This window comes from Rissa tridactyla, chromosome 3, assembly GCF_028500815.1.
Source record: "Rissa tridactyla isolate bRisTri1 chromosome 3, bRisTri1.patW.cur.20221130, whole genome shotgun sequence".
Lineage (NCBI taxonomy): Eukaryota > Metazoa > Chordata > Aves > Charadriiformes > Laridae > Rissa > Rissa tridactyla.
In genome coordinates this window covers 23,272,503-23,288,297 of record NC_071468.1, presented here as the reverse complement: position 1 = coordinate 23,288,297, position 15,795 = coordinate 23,272,503, and the positions used below count along the sequence as shown (strand labels likewise).

Genomic DNA, 15,795 nt, shown 5'->3' with positions numbered 1-15,795 from the left:
ACTTCAGAAGGCTAATGAAAATGTAAATGATCTCAAGTGGCCTCTGTATGGCTTCAGTGCGATGGATGCGCAAGTGCAGCGTGCTTTCTCCAGCTGAGAGGGGCAGGAAGGAACAAGTGCAGAGGATGCCCCGAGGGAACGCTCCGAGCCAGTGCGGTGCTAAAAGGCCTGGGAGAGAAGTCTGGCCTCTGAGCGACAGAGCTGATAGGAAATGACTGAAGGTGTTGGGACCAGCGTGTGTAATGGGCCGGATCAAAAAACGACGAGCAAGAGGAGAGGAGCCATAGTATGTTCCTTTCCTTTTCATTCCTGGCATCTACCAAAGATAAAAAACCATCCTGATTATTCTATACCCTCTCGTTCCACCTTTCACTTATTTTCTTTTTCAAAGCACAATTTAACTTTTTTTTTTCCTAAGTGTTCACATGAAAGCGAGATTTAAAATTGGAATCCCAATTAAAGCTCACTGTTACAACTGTTCCTAGGGGTAAACTGCCCAAAATGTGATAACAACATGGGTGTTGAGTGATGTTCTGCTCATAATCGACACATCAGAGCACACGAGAGTTCATTTCATCCTCAAGTATCATCCCAGGGATCCACACCAGTCACAGCTGGTGCAGAGAGGTATAAGACATACCGCCCTGTTGGCTCCAAGATTATTCAATTTACGGGTTAGCACTGGTGGGAAGCAGGAGAGATGCCCTCACATGCCACTCAAAGGTGTTTAATTGGCACATAGTTGCCCTGGTCCTCTTCCTAGAGAAGAACTTGGGTCCTTTGGAACATGCTATCTACCAAGATAAAACTTGCCACTGACATTTGAATCGTAGACTAACAAACATGAAGGAGAAAAAAAAAAAAAAGAGTGGAGAGACAAGGTAAGACCTGTGCCCAAACCCTTCTTTACACAAGATACCTTTAGGTCAGACTCTCCTTTGCCTTTTAAATGTGACACAAGAACGCACTGGGAATTCCGTTTTCAAATAGTCCACTCACCCCTTAGTCCAATAAATAGTTACACTCTGCAAGCATATAGTGCTGCTAAGTCAAGCTGTTTAGCAAAGACATTCACTTCTGCAAAGAAACTCAGCCCCTGTGGTGCGGGAGAGCACAGCAGTGTGCTGTGACCCAGCTCTGAGCCAAGGGGATGAAGAACCAAAGAACAGGGCAGACACCATTTTTGCTATACCCCAGCAAAAGCGTCCAGCCAGTTCATTGGCTTTAACGTTTTGACTGGAAGCGGGAATATTTTTTTGAAAGGTTATTTTATCCAGTGAGAGAAGAAAAAGGGTATCACGTGACTTTGCGCCCTAGATGCTGTTTGTAGAGAAGCCTTAAGTCACAGCTGGACTCCTACAAATTATTTACTATTGCAGACTGATATTGAATACACAACTTGAGGCAGAATCACAGAGAGCAGGATTGTATGCACACAGAACTAAGCATCACACTCAGTTACATCTCTTCCAACTGACTGCAAGCATCTCTACAGTAAATATCCAGGCTCAAACACCCCTTGGAAATTCATTAGCAAGCACAGCAAACAGCGGTCCTGAAAATAGCATCATTCCATTCAGTGCAATGAGACGTACCCCACTATACTGTATGTTCAAAGAGGAAGGGCAATCCTCTTCTAAACCTAGCTTCTCATGAACCTGAGTCCAATCACACGTTCCCTTTATAACAGCCATCTCTCTCAGTGCTGCTCTACAGAATCTACATCACATCACCACCATCTTAAAGGTCGGCTGTGGTATTTCAATAAATAGAGAAACCGTCGTTTCCTTAAACCACTTGTATTCCTCTTGCTGCAGTCATTTTGGCTCTCTTCTATTGGTCTTGCTTAGCTCACTTTCATATGAATGTCAAATTTTGCATTTGCTGTGTGCTGTCATCTAGACTCCTGCTGTAAAACAGTTTGTTTTTTCCCCCGTTGGTTCACCAGATTAGCATCCCCCCCCTCTCCCCACTCCAGAACAGAATGCAATTAAAGACCATGGGAAAATAACACACACACACTAGTCATAAAGTTAGTGAATTTCAGGTTTCGTTCTGCTTTCCAATTTTACATGCTCCACTTCGCTACTGTATATAAAGAGAAATATAAATGGCTTTGGTCACTGGATATCTATTAACTCCTTGTGCATCAGATCCTGTGAGGCAGAGATGACAGCAAGAACCACAGCAGCTTATGAGCAAGAGCCCATACCTTGCAGAATCGCACCTAATTCACTGAAAATGAAGGCTTTTGCCTTCTCTCTCCATGTACTTCGCAATGGTAGTGAAACATAAGCCAGAACTGTCTCCACGTTCATAGTGTCCAGGAAAATGTTTCATGACCTAGGTGGAATTTTTCATCTGAGAAGCCTGCCAGGATGATCGCTTTGATAGCCTTGAAGCAGAAGAACCACTTGGGTCTGCAAAGGCCAGTGCTGGAGGTGCAGTGGCACAGCCGGTTTAAAGCAGAGGTTATTTTGTACATTCTTACCTCAGCAGCAGCACCTCCACCTCAGGTTTTCTGGTGCTAGGATGGAAACAACTGAGACGTTATTGTCTTTGGCTGCGGGGCCAAATGTCACCAGAAGAGAAATTAACTGCTTCTTAAGTAAAAAAAAAATAAATGCTTAAACTGCTTCTACAGTTGATAAAAATACCATCAAATTGGCATTTCTCATCACAAGAGTAAGCAAGAGGCAACTGTTGATCTTCAGTGTCTCCTGACAGGTTCTGGAAAGGAAAAAACCCACCAGGTAATCTTCCATAGTGAAGGCAAGTGGCGGTGGGGAGGCAACTCAGGATCCACATCCCAAGGTCTACCACGACTAAATCATATTCCAGTTTGTCTCCTTTTTTAAAAGGAGAGAGAAGGTAACAGAGGCCACTGAGAAAGAGGATGTTCATGCCACATTATTTGACACACAGTATCACACAGACAGAACTCACAACTTGCCCACCCTGTACAACATTGTCTGAGGAGGATTTCAAGGAAATAAAGCCCGATATTGTGATGCTTACTTAACTACAAAATTCCTCCCTCTCCCTCAGATAGGGAAGAAAGTAGATGTTCACCTTTACTGATGTTCTACTGTAATTATTTTTTTATGGCAATTCTCCTCCATTAGTTAGAGGATCATAATGGCATAAACAGAAAAATGAGCTCAAGCCAGAGTATTCTGCACTGTAATCTAAATTAAACTAGTATTACAGATTTGTTTACATATCTTAGTTGAGCTATGCAGTTTCAAAAGTTACTTGCTGAACATAAACGTCTCCTGATGCTACATTACCAACTACATGCAGTAAAATATATTCTAATGTAATACAATAAAACTGAAAAACCAATAAATGTTCCTATTTATTGAGAAATTGGACAAAAAATAGCTTATTGTCAGTTTTCGAAGACTGAAAATCAATAGATGATGAAAGGTTGTATTTTTTGTTACTATTAGACTGTTGACTCTAGCAATAAGGGAGATATGGATTACAACTGGGGGAGTAAAGAACTTGTGAGATATACAATTTGGAGCTTCTTGGGTTTTTTTAGAAACTTAATTCCCAGTATTTGCACAGCCGCGGCCATCTTGGCACCACTGTAAATGGGCCCCGAGAGCATAGCTCCTCCATGTTGTTAACAAAGCCAGCTTCGAGTATCTTCCTGTCTTTAAGAGCATTTCTAAATCAAGGGGACTTGCATCTGCTAAGAGTCATGAGTAAAAGAGATCCAACTTTCACATACGTTCGCATGCTGTCAATAAAAAAAATAAATAAATCCTTAAACAACGTAATGAAACTCCAGCTACTGCAGTCCTGCCTCTCACGTGTGCCTGGATTGAGTCCACCCAGCTGGGCTGCAGAGTGGGTTCCCCAGGTCCACACAGTCCTCACAAAACAACAAATGCAGCCCAACGCCAGACGGATATTAGGTTAAATCAGATGTTCAGGTCGCAAAGACCTTTAGTTCTCAGGCGTTTCTAAGCCTGCTGCCCTTCCTCACATCTGGAAGGTTTTCAACATCTGGGCCCTGAGTGCAGAGATCCCATTTGAGTCTGTCATCTACACGGGGCTGAGTTTACCCTAAAGATATGGGTGGAGAGATGTCTGGAAAACACAGATTTTAAGCACCTGTTTTCCCTGTAGAATTTATGCATGGGAGACAGTTTAAAACCTGAATTTCTATACTCATTAAACAAAAAAAGCACACAACTGTGCAGAGGCTGGGAAGGCGTTCTTGTCTCAGGGTGCAAACATGTTAAAATGGAATACTAAAAAAAATACACAGTGATAAAAACACTGAGCTAAACATAAACACTGCATCCAGAGTTCTTAAGTAATGATCTATGCCAACGTCTTTCCAAGTGAACCAGTAGGTATGACCATTACATATAAACCCAAATATAGATGTTCTACCCTGACTATATTTCTAAACTCTGGAACAGAATTTGAAAGAATGCCAATTATAATAGGGAGTTAGGGCTGCTTTTGGGATTTATATTCTCATTGAACATTTCATAATCATACAGCGGTTCAAGTCTTGCTAGACGGGGGTAATGCAGTAGAAGCCTATACTGCCTTCAGATACGCAAATGTACTTTCCTGTAAAAGCGGACAGTGATCACTGGGCCTGGATGTGACAGAGAACTAGTAAAGCCAGCTGACCTGCTTATGCAGTACCTGACTTTACAAGTCTACAGAAAAAATAAATAAATCCCAAGACCTTGAACGAGCTGACAGCGTGCAGAAGTGGCCGTCCCACTGCTGGCCCTAGTCCTGCACTTCCATCATGCAAAACTTTTGCTTCAAACTAAGGACAGCACAGAGATTACTAATTTTCGTATCATGGTTTCCTTCTGTTTTTCCAGGTAGAAAGCTAGCTATTTCTATAAAAAAAAAAAAGGGGGGGGGGGTTGTTACCACATACACGTAATCACATACCAAAAAAAGATTCATGTTGTTCCTGTAAGCTTTTCTTTAAGTATACCATGGAAAATAACTTTGATGAAATAATTTGCCTAGAGCACTACTTGTCTGGAAGATTTTTATAATCTAACTGCAGTTCTGTAAATAATTTGGTGATAGACAGGCCATCAGCATAATTTGGTGCTAGACCCATGCAACATTAAGGAAATGGCCAGCAGGCCAAAAATTAAATCTCAACTGGGTCTAGTATGTACAATGCACATTAAAAACCAGTCCAAATCTATTCTTTTTTGGAATCTGCTTATACAGTTTAAAGGTAGACATTGAATATTGCTTTGGGAATTAACACAAAGAACTATCATGCTTCCTCTCAGTGAGGAAAAGATCGCCCACATATGGTTAATCCTGCATATCTCCATAAAGATGTATTTTTGCATGATAACATCCCAAACTACTGCCACAGCACAATTATATAGCATAGCATTTTGCACTGCTGCTGAACTACCAGTAACTTTCACTAAAGTCTCTCAGCCCTTCTGTGTTGTTACCCTGCAAAATAGCAAAAGCTATTGCCCTGATTTTTAGTCAAGCCTTAACTGAGACTGCAAGATAAGAGGTACAAAATTGTATGCATGGTACATTGCACCTTTAATCATCTACCTACCTGAAATACTCAAGCAAGTAGTTAGACATCTAAATGTTCCCACTACAGGCTTAAAATAAATGACTTTTGTAGTACATGACTGTGTCCACGTTATTTGAAAACTGGCCTTTACATCCCCTCTCAATCTAAGAATCACTTCAGCCCAGATCAGGCAGATCAGAAACTCGAAGTCAGTAGCAGAGCCAAGACCAGGCCTAAGATTTAGTATTTCAGCTGAAAAAGGGGGAGAACCAATGACTGCAGGATGCTTCCCATTCATGCTTCATGTCTGGGTGAGCATTTTTCTATCATCAGAAGTGTCCACAATCAGCATTGCCTTCCTGCATCACCAGATTGTAAATTAAGATATGTTCTGGAGGCCTCCTATGATTTTTACCAAATGAGAAGGAAATGGCAGGGAAAATAACATGCAAAACAAAGCAACAAAGCCATCCCTCTTGGCTCTGCTGAAAAAAGGCCTCAAGAAGCAGACAGATTTATACTTCTTTTTCAACTGAAAAACAGAGAAGGAGGTGAAGTAGATGGGTTAAAAGCCAGCAAAAAGTAGTATAAAAAAAGCCCACCAGGTATTGTTGCAAGAACCTCTAGATAAGCATCTTAAATCAGGGTAAATTACACACCTCATGCTGGTGACTCGGTCATGGGAAATTATGAAGCTACGTGATGTCTCATTTGTTGTGCTGAAAACAAATGTAAATAAATTACTGAGAGAATCTCATTTACATTTAGAAATTCATCCCGATGCATGACATGACTGCTGATGTTTTTTTAAACGACACTTTGAGAAGAAGTGCCACTATTAAAAACAGATCATAGCCACCTTAGCAAGAGCCTGGGCATGTGTGCGTGCATGTGTGTGTGTGGATGTGCACGAGTGTGTAAAGGCAGATGTTCTGAAGAGATCTTTCGGATCATTGGGAAAAAGGCTTTCTTTTACTATTTCAGAACCAAAATGCTGGTGTCAGGAGACAAAACCATCAATCTGTATTCTTCTGTGTGTTTTTCCCCCTCCAGAGTGGGAAACGGAAAGACAGTGTTATGGATTGGCTGCTGCCAGTACAACAGAAAGTGCAAATACTAAAATCGTAGGAACAGAAAATAGTGTGGCATGTCTCTCCATCATCAAGTGTAATAAAACTTCCCCTTAAACACACACACAAAAAGCCTTTCGCTAAGCTTTTATCTCCCCCCTCCAAGTCTTACATTTTAAGCTGTCACTGAAACGATAGAGAAGGATATCCAGGAAGCCGTAAGATGGAGAGCAAGTTGAACCGTGGTTAGCTAAGCAGCATACATTCAGGCAAATATCCAAATGCTTTAGGAGCTGTCATTCTCCATCCCGCGTGGGGAGGCTGCGAAGAGACGGACTTGTTCGTATCATGATTGCTCTTATTATTACAGCAGTGAAAACACTGCATACTAATGGATGTGTTTTCAGAAAGATGACTGTTAGATGGCTTTTTAGACTCTCTGCCTGGCTGTCTGGGCTTCAGCAGCCAATACCTCCTATCCCTTTCTTTGCTTCCCAAACAGAACTCCAAAAAAAAAGTTTGCAACGTGAGGGTGAAATAAAACATATTTCCAAATGGGGACACGACAGTGTTCTACAACCCCACATACGGCAGCATATTTACATAAGCCTGCATAGGTCAGAGAGTTTATTTGTTAAGGGACAAATAAGCAGGCCATGAAATAATTATTTTTCATTGTGCCCTGCCAAACCTATCCAGCCAAAGGCTAAATTGAGCTGCTATTGTGATTATTTGAACTGTGGAGCCAAAAGTCTTCACTGCAAAGCATCCCAGCTGTCCTAAATTTTATTCTGATGGCTAGTTTTCACGCTAGCATGAAACTTGCCAAAAATGCTCCACAAAATAGGCAGGCGGAAGGCTTGCTTTATCCAGACCTACATCAATTACTGATTTAGAGCTGTTCTGAGAACTTGATTATTAACAAATCACTTCCCGAAATTGTTATGACAAGATTCACATATGCAAATGGCAAGCTGCTCATATGTACACAGCTAGCAAAAGAAATTAATACAAAGGTTCCCAGATTTATTTATGGTTATTTCCTATTGTGCTTTACAGCAAATTAGCCACTTAAAATATTAAAAGAAGGGGAAGAGATCCAGCCGCAGCACCACAGCTATGACATATGGCGACATGGGAACACCCAGGCCATAACTGCTCGACGTGCTTCTGCCTTTGCCCACATCCCTGTGGAAAAGGATCTGCCGGTGCCTTCTGGCATCAGAGGAAGCAAAACCACTACGGTAGTTCCCAAGCTGGAAATTTGGTGAGCACAGCAAGGAGCAGGTAGGATTAACCTGAGAACAGCTCAGGTCACAGGCTTGGGAGAATATTGCATACTTTAAACCAGGTTGGTGGTGGAGGAGGGGGAACAACAAATATATTTTATTTTAAACCTCATGCTTCAAAGATTAAATTAATCCCTAATAATGAAAGATTAGGATGAGAACACGTAGAGAGAAGATTATCCCGTGTCTGCCCATTGTGAGGCTCTTACAACTTTCCTTGAGGCGCCTGGGGTTGGCCATTGCTAGAGACAAAACAGGAGGCTAGAAGGATTGCAGGAGCGATTCACATCTTACTTTCTACGTTTCTGTTTAAATAACTGACACAAACGAAAGACAACGAGGCTAATTGTTTTGAAGGCAGCAGACTTATAAATAAATGAAATGCCCATCATTTGGTGTCAGGCTGTACGTACCGCAACCCCGACGAGACAAGTACACCTCGCTGCAGCTGCCCTCCTTCTCCTCCACACCTCCCACTATTTTTTATCCTGTTTGTAATTTCACTGTAATATCCTCAGGGCAGCAACCACTCCACATTTACACATGAATTAGAACAACACCTCGCACAATGGCATACCAGTCCTGATTGGACCTGGACTGCTCCTGGGAATGCTGCTGGGAATGCTACTATAAAAAGAGCTCATAAATGTATAGAGTACAGCACAGCAACACACACACACACACACACCTTTTATCACAGTTAACATCACCAGAGTGTTAACTCTTCGTCTTCCCAATAAAACTGCAAATGGTTTCATTTATTTCTAAGCTCCAAGATGGCTGCAGGATGCGTAGCCAAGATCCAGCACAGCTTCACCAACATACTCTGTGAAGTCAGGCCTTTACTATAGATGTCTGTATTTACTATTTAATAAAACGACATAAATGTTACGGAGTCTCATTATAGACATCGAGGCACAAGGTTGAATCTTGCTTAGGATTTGCGTGGAAGCTGATCCAACGACAAGCTGGGGACGTTCAGGATGAGGAACCGAAGGAACCCACATCAGCATCAGCCACATCAGCCCTGTGCACCCGTTACAGACCTACTGTGTCTTAACCTGATTAGCCCAAATTCCCTTCTAATTTCCTTCCTTCCTTGGGACAGGCTTTTGACCTTTGGCCTAATATTTTAATAGATTCTGGAACTTGAAATTTTGCATGTAATAAACTAGTTATTTTCTGGTACTTCAGATACCAAAAACCTACAATACATAATGTTAATGTCACTGATATTCAGTTATTTGATTTTTAACTGAAAATACAACAAATAAAAATATTTGAAAATCTTTATCGACATATTCCTCTTTTTCCTAACAATTCTGACACATCAGTTATTTTGTAGGACTTTTTTTCCTGAAGGACTATGAATGGACAATGTGGTTCACAAAGAGCAAAAGGAAGGGAGTAGGTGCAGGTAAGGTGGAAAGTCAATAAATTACAAGTACAGGCATAAATTCAGGCACCTGAGCCCCCTTTAAGGTCAGGTTGCATGTTAGAGTCACTCAGTCCAATATTTAATATCTAGAAAAATGGAAGAAATAGCCAAAATGTAAAATATATAAAAAATCTTAATTAGAATATAGAATGGCCACTTTTCCAGGCCTGTATTCTATGTTTGTATGGCATGAGAAGTTCACTTTAAAAATCTACCATACCAACTACATCTCCTAGCAGTCATATTAATCTGTCTCTCTCTGAAAAAAAGTACAAATGACTTTTTATTGGCTGGCAGTCGATGGACCTCTTATTTATTAGACCAAAAACTCTACACGATCAAATTCTATGGGAAGTCCAAGATCACAATTTCTTTTTCTCTGGCTCCTGATGGGTTGGTAGCATTACAGGGCCTTCATGTGCTTTTCCACAAAACCTTACACTCAGTGCAAATTTTGTCCATGACATAAACATGGAGAGCTCCTGTCTCTCAGAAACGTGACCCTCCTTGCTGGACATTCTCAGTCTGAGCCCTTCAGCTTCTCTCGTGACTGAACTCTCATTTCTTTTGCTTGAACCACACACAGCTCTAACCAAAGCAAACTCTACCCAGTGTCACACTTCCATTCCGAAGGAAAGATCATTCAGGAATGATCTTCTTACTTCTACAAAGATAGTAAGAGACCGTGGTCTATATGGAATAGGCTATTGACAACCCTGCCCACACTCAGTCATAGTCAGATATGTGACAAAGTCCAATGAAATCCTATTAGGGAATAATACAAATGACGGAGCTTAAATACAGTTAACTCCTAATTAAACAGCCCATAAATCTGTTCAGAACTTGCAGAATTTATCATCAGAACAGGAATCTCAAGACCTTTCACAGAGTCTTATTTTAACAGACCTGTTGTCCACTGAACCAACAACTCTGTTGCTTACAGATGAGATGTTTCACCATCTTAAGTACTATTAAAAGATTATTATGCACTGAGCTTTCCTGAAATTGTGTAACATTTGCATGGTATAACACATACTCTTACTTGTTCGCTGCAGTCTGATTCAAAGTGCTATAAATATGTTTGCCCTTTCTGCTAAGCCTGCCTAAGGGATTAGCAACCCCCCAAAAGTTCAGTTGAATATTAACTGCATTAACTTTGCAGACTGTAACATACTGTTACACTCAAACAGCCTACGGTGCAGTATGGATGACTTGCTTAATAAAAAATGTTTTCATGCAAAGCCCTATTGCTAGAAAAAAAGAATCTTGCTCTGTCAAAGGGGGTGACCTCTTCCATGTAACTTCATAAAGCAAAAAAATAAAAGGGAGATCTTCACAAGGATGTCCAGAGAAACGCTTAACATTTTGTCTGTCAAACCAGATGGGCTTTCTTTGGCAACACAGCACCAGCTCCACTCTACATTAGAAATTAAGTCAAATCACCATGAAAAAAAAACGTGCAATACAGTAGCAAAGTGTCATCTACCGTAGAAGTGTAAAGTTAAAAACTAGAAAAGAAGTATGACTGGTTTTTTACTTATTTTGTTAGGTAAGTAGTGCTTTGTGTGCCAACTCCCATAAAAAACACATGTGCCAAAAGACTTTCCAATGCAAAGTTATATAGCAGTGAAGACAAATAAAAAGAACAGGAAATATTTAAAAGTTGGAAGAGGGAAAGTTGATAGGAGTGTAAAAGGGAGCTGATTTGATAGCTGGTGCTAAAAGTCAAGGAAGAGCAGGTTCTTAAGCCTACTAAGTAAAAAGCTCCCCGGTAGAGGCAGGGTATAACTGGCAGTACCTGATCAAAAGATTAACAAAGAGGAGGAGGAAGAAGAAGACGAGAATGGCTGGGACAAGCTTCTGAAGTTACAAGGTACAAAGTGGGATCAGCGGAGTTGCTTGAAGTATCCAATATATTGTTAAAATACTTCTAAAGATTAAAAAAAAAACTCCTTCATTTAAAATCGCAGTAATATAAAAATGTAGAACATGTCTTTTATCTGTTGAAAACAGAAATTGCATAATACATTTTCTTTGCTTTTATAAAAAAAAATAGATGAAACGAACCTTCTCTATGTTGCTGTGGGAACATGCAACAACTCTCAGAAAGAGCCTGATACCAAATGCCGCAATGAAACCTTTCTCATTCGGTCTTCAAGGATCCCGTATGAACCAATTTGTAAAAAAAGCACTCTCCGATACAAAGAGTCTTGGGTTTAATCAGAAACCAAATAAAAACTTTAAGAATTAGAAACCACATTTCTCCATAATGCTATACACTTACTTGCTTCTTGTCATTCACTCCATTCTGTTGTCTAGAAATAGAGACCAACAATAGATGCTGGCAATTACACAAGAACTCAAACTGCAGAGAGCTTCAGACCACAGCATTAAACTGGAATTAAAGCTTTACAGGAAAAGAGAAACGTTTCACTCCCTGCAATCGCCTCCCTCCCTTACACGCACACACACACTGCACACCTGCTACCCACCGGCCAGATGGGACTGAATTCTCCTGAATCAGATCTTGGATTTTTAAGCTCAGCTTGAGTTCAACTGGATTTCAAGACATCAAAATATATTATCATTTCACATTTAAAAAGATTACACTGGTGTCCAGGAACTCTTAGTTTCAGTGTTGTTTGCACAATTAGATACGTATTAAAGTGGGATTATCGCCCCAAATGTACTAATACAAATAAATAAGATGCAGCTTTGCAACAACATTTAATTTAATTACATATGCTCGCTTAATGCATGAAAAACAGAAACAAGCTGATTTTATATCATCAGCATATTAAGCGAGATTGGGGATTTAGCTAAGCCGTGGTGACCAGTAGCGTCCATAAAGGCAATTTAACAGCCCAAACTCACTTAAACATTGTAGGAACTGGCCCTTAATGCACAGGTATCATAAAATATTAACATGTGTTAAGAAAAAACTGAGAAGCATTATATTCCCAGAGAATTTGCTAAGCTTGCATAATGTAACATTTATCATCGATAAAGTTTCTTCAGTTAGGAGACCTCTAGCCTGCTCTTCAGAAGGAGGTCTCTGTCTCTCTCTCTGTCTCTCTCTCTCTCAATCTCCACTCCAGCAGCACAGCTCCACCGAGTCCCTGTTTCCTGCACTTCAGTGGGCTGCTCGCAACTGGCAAAGCCACATTTATAACTGGGGCTGGCCTCTAAACTAGTCTTTCTCCGCCTTTTCCATCCGTCCTGAAACCACTTGGAGACTTGCAGGGGGTTAACAAGTCGTCGGCCAGCAGCAAGATGTTCTCCGCAGGGACTGTGGGCATCTGGAAGCTGCTGCCGGTGGTGTTCCGCCAGAGCCGCGTCTGGCAAGCGCCGAGGCGCAGAAATGCGAGTCCTGCTTGCTTGGCCAGCCTTGGACTGACCTTTAGTCGTAACGGGGAACAGGAGTTTTGTTAGTGAACACAGAGTTCTGGTCTACACATTTTTTAAATTGATTATTTTATTGATGTAAAGTGCCCAGGTGCCCTCGTGACAGTCACTAATATAGATTTTGAAAATAAAATTAATTAAGGGCCAGTCTGGACCACCTTTACTGTCATCACGTAGTACCCTTTTCTACAAGTAACAATGCTATCAACCAGCGAGCACAAGTATAGTGTTTGTAGAGTATTTCATTACATCTCAAAACACTTGACTATGGAGGTCAAGATCACCGTCACCTATCTACGCGCGCGCACGCACACACACACTCACTCCTCTCTCCTACCTTCCAAAAGGGAAACTGAAGCACAGAAAAGTTAACCGACAAAAGCCCGTGCCGGAGTGCCAACGGCGCCGAATGGGGCTCTGTCCCTTCCAGACCGTGGCGAGAGCATGGCACGGCACAGCACGAGCACGAGCGGGAGCAGGCTGGCACGCAGGCTAATCTGAATTACACTCATCCAGCCCCTGAAATGGTTCCTCATTAGCTGCGGGTTAATGGAGTCCCAATGAGTAGTGTTATTTTCATCCCCTGCCTACTGAACACAAAATTCATTTGCAAATATCCTGTAAAATACTGCAAAGCAAGCCAAAGAGATATGACAACATAAGAGGCATACTATTTATGGAATGCACTTACCGTCATTTAGAAAAGGAAGCTGACATGAGCAACAGCCTAAATTTAGCAACACATTTAGTTTTTATTCACTAGTCACAATGACAACATTTTAGAAGGCTACCGCACACCTTGTGCACCAAGAGGTTCCACTGAAATCAAGACAGACTTTGATCTGAAAGGAATTTGGGATCAGCTCCTTAATGAATACAACACTGAGTTAAATTAAGGCAATCACCATCTTGACTTTCTATTCCAAGTAGATATAAAATTACATTGATTGCAGGAAATGGTGGCATTCAAACAATATTGCAATGGCCAAAGCCTGAAAGCTAAATTCATTGTCGAGCTAAACTAGGCTTTCAGAGGGCACCATTTGATTTGAGGGAAAAAAGCATCTACAAACCACATATTTTCAATTAATAGTTTAAAAGGCACAGAGTAAGAAAGGAAAAACACTGGTCAATATGCCACATGCCACTCAAACAAGCAAGAGTCTCTGCGTGTACGTACAGATACTGTATATATATAAATACACACACACACACACGGGTGAATGCACGCATGTGGTTTTGGTGGGTTTTTTTTAAGGCAGGCTGTGCTACAAAGGCCAAATTTGAGATCCAGAAAGATGTAATGTATTTCAGAACAGCCTCAGAATGCTCTTTTGTCCATGCTATCTTTAATTCAAAAGTAATTTCAAATCAACAGCGCGCAAAGTTAAACCTAGTTCTCTTGAAAACTCAGAAAAAGAATTAATTCAAACCCTTACCTTTGGCACCTTAAAGACTTTTGGCCATGACTTACCTGTATAAATAGAAAGAACTAATTTACTACAGAAATGCCCATGGGCAAACATGTTCTGGCTAATGAAGTGTTCAGCTTTTGCATGATTAACCAGCTGGTGGGGGTGGTGTAAAAATCACAGGGCATAAAATAATAAGAAAAATTGATTAGCAGCTCTCTTTTAAAGCACTCTATAAGAAATTTCCTTATTTTTGCTCAGCAGTTTGGAAAGTGACTGTACAGAAAAATAAACTCGAACGACTTACCGAGGAGCCAGGCAGAGACTGCACCAGGCACTCACTCCTCCAAGACCTGCATCGCAGAGAGGTTCAAGTGAAAAGCAAGGTACCAACCAGCGCCATGGCTGGATTACTTAAACAACAGGTCCTGCCACTAGTCATAAAGGTAATTTTCTGCTATGTTGCGAAAGACATTATATAAAGTTAAAAAACTATGACTATGCTTTGAGTCAGTTCAGTTTCTTCCCCAGCGCCCTACTCTTGAGTACCTCGGCTGGCTACAGCTACCCCTCTGAGCCAGTTTAAGAGGTGCCTCCGTATGAGCCAAGGGATTGATACGCTACTCAGAAATAATGCACAGATTTAGGTGATGCTACATTTTGCACTAACTAGGGACAAAAATCCCCTTGCCCTTCCTACCCTGTACAAGGGGTTGCTTACAAGCTCACGTGCTCTGCCCTCAAAATAGGACCTAATTAGTGTACAAATACTTGGCAGACATGTCACGAAAATAAATTTATCATTAACTGTCCCCTAAACCAAGGCAGGGTATCCTGAAGCAGTTTCATTTCATACATATTTGCTCTAGGTCCCTTCAGTTGCGGTACAACTGGCATTTAACACTTTCTTTAAGAAAGAAAACCGCATATTTTTATAGTACAGGATTACTCCAGAAATATCAAACATATATGCAAACATCAAGCATATGCACCAGTAAAAAGAAGCTGCCAAAATTTAAGCTACAGATAATTTGCAATAGGCCACAGTAATAGTCACAGTCCTCTTTACCTTCATTACTTCTGTGGAAAATGCACGTTTTACACCTATTTATGGACTTTTAAAAACTGGTTTATAGCTATGCACTATGGGAGAAGCAGGCAAAGGATCTGCATCTCAGGGATTTGCAACATGTTCCAGCTCTAGGGATGCAGCTGTAACTTTGATGCTGGGACTTCATGGATTGGGAACTTACATTCACTGTCTTTGGCAATATACAAGCAGTCACCTTACATCCATGGTTCATTTCTAAATGCAACCAGGTATTGCCTCCCAGGGCTTCCCCTCTCATGGCATGTGATGGGATATAATATACCTTCATATATATGCATATATATGCATATCCCAATATAATGCCCAGCTACCTGGATATGAATTCAATTCTTAAATCACGCTGAGTATACCGTGTGTACTGTGGCTGAAACTATTCAATCATATAATGGGATCCTTTGCGAGGAGTAACAATTTTACCTGAAGGGAGAGTTATTGTGAGAAGAACCAAAGCAGAACTCTGAAGCCCTTTCTCCTTCTTTCCATGACTCCTCCATTTATCTTAATTACCACTTTCTGAAGAAGACA

The 15,795-nt window shown here is 40.9% G+C and overlaps 1 protein-coding gene across 23 annotated transcripts in view; it reads right to left on the bottom strand.

The window, feature by feature from the left end:
• Positions 1-15,795, bottom strand: part of ESRRG (estrogen related receptor gamma) — a 407,888-nt gene that overhangs the window by 339,684 nt on the left and 52,409 nt on the right. For 6 of the 23 annotated variants that reach the window (XM_054194196.1, XM_054194177.1, XM_054194186.1 and 3 more), the window contains exon 2: positions 14,467-14,512. The exons of 12 other annotated variants lie outside the window; for them this stretch is intronic. Coding sequence is in view for 2 of the 11 variants with exons in the window: in XM_054194170.1 (XP_054050145.1) it covers positions 14,467-14,512 (46 nt within the window). In the remaining 9 variants the exon portion in view is untranslated. 5 more of the 23 variants (XM_054194195.1, XM_054194197.1, XM_054194171.1 and 2 more) reach the window with 3 other exon arrangements.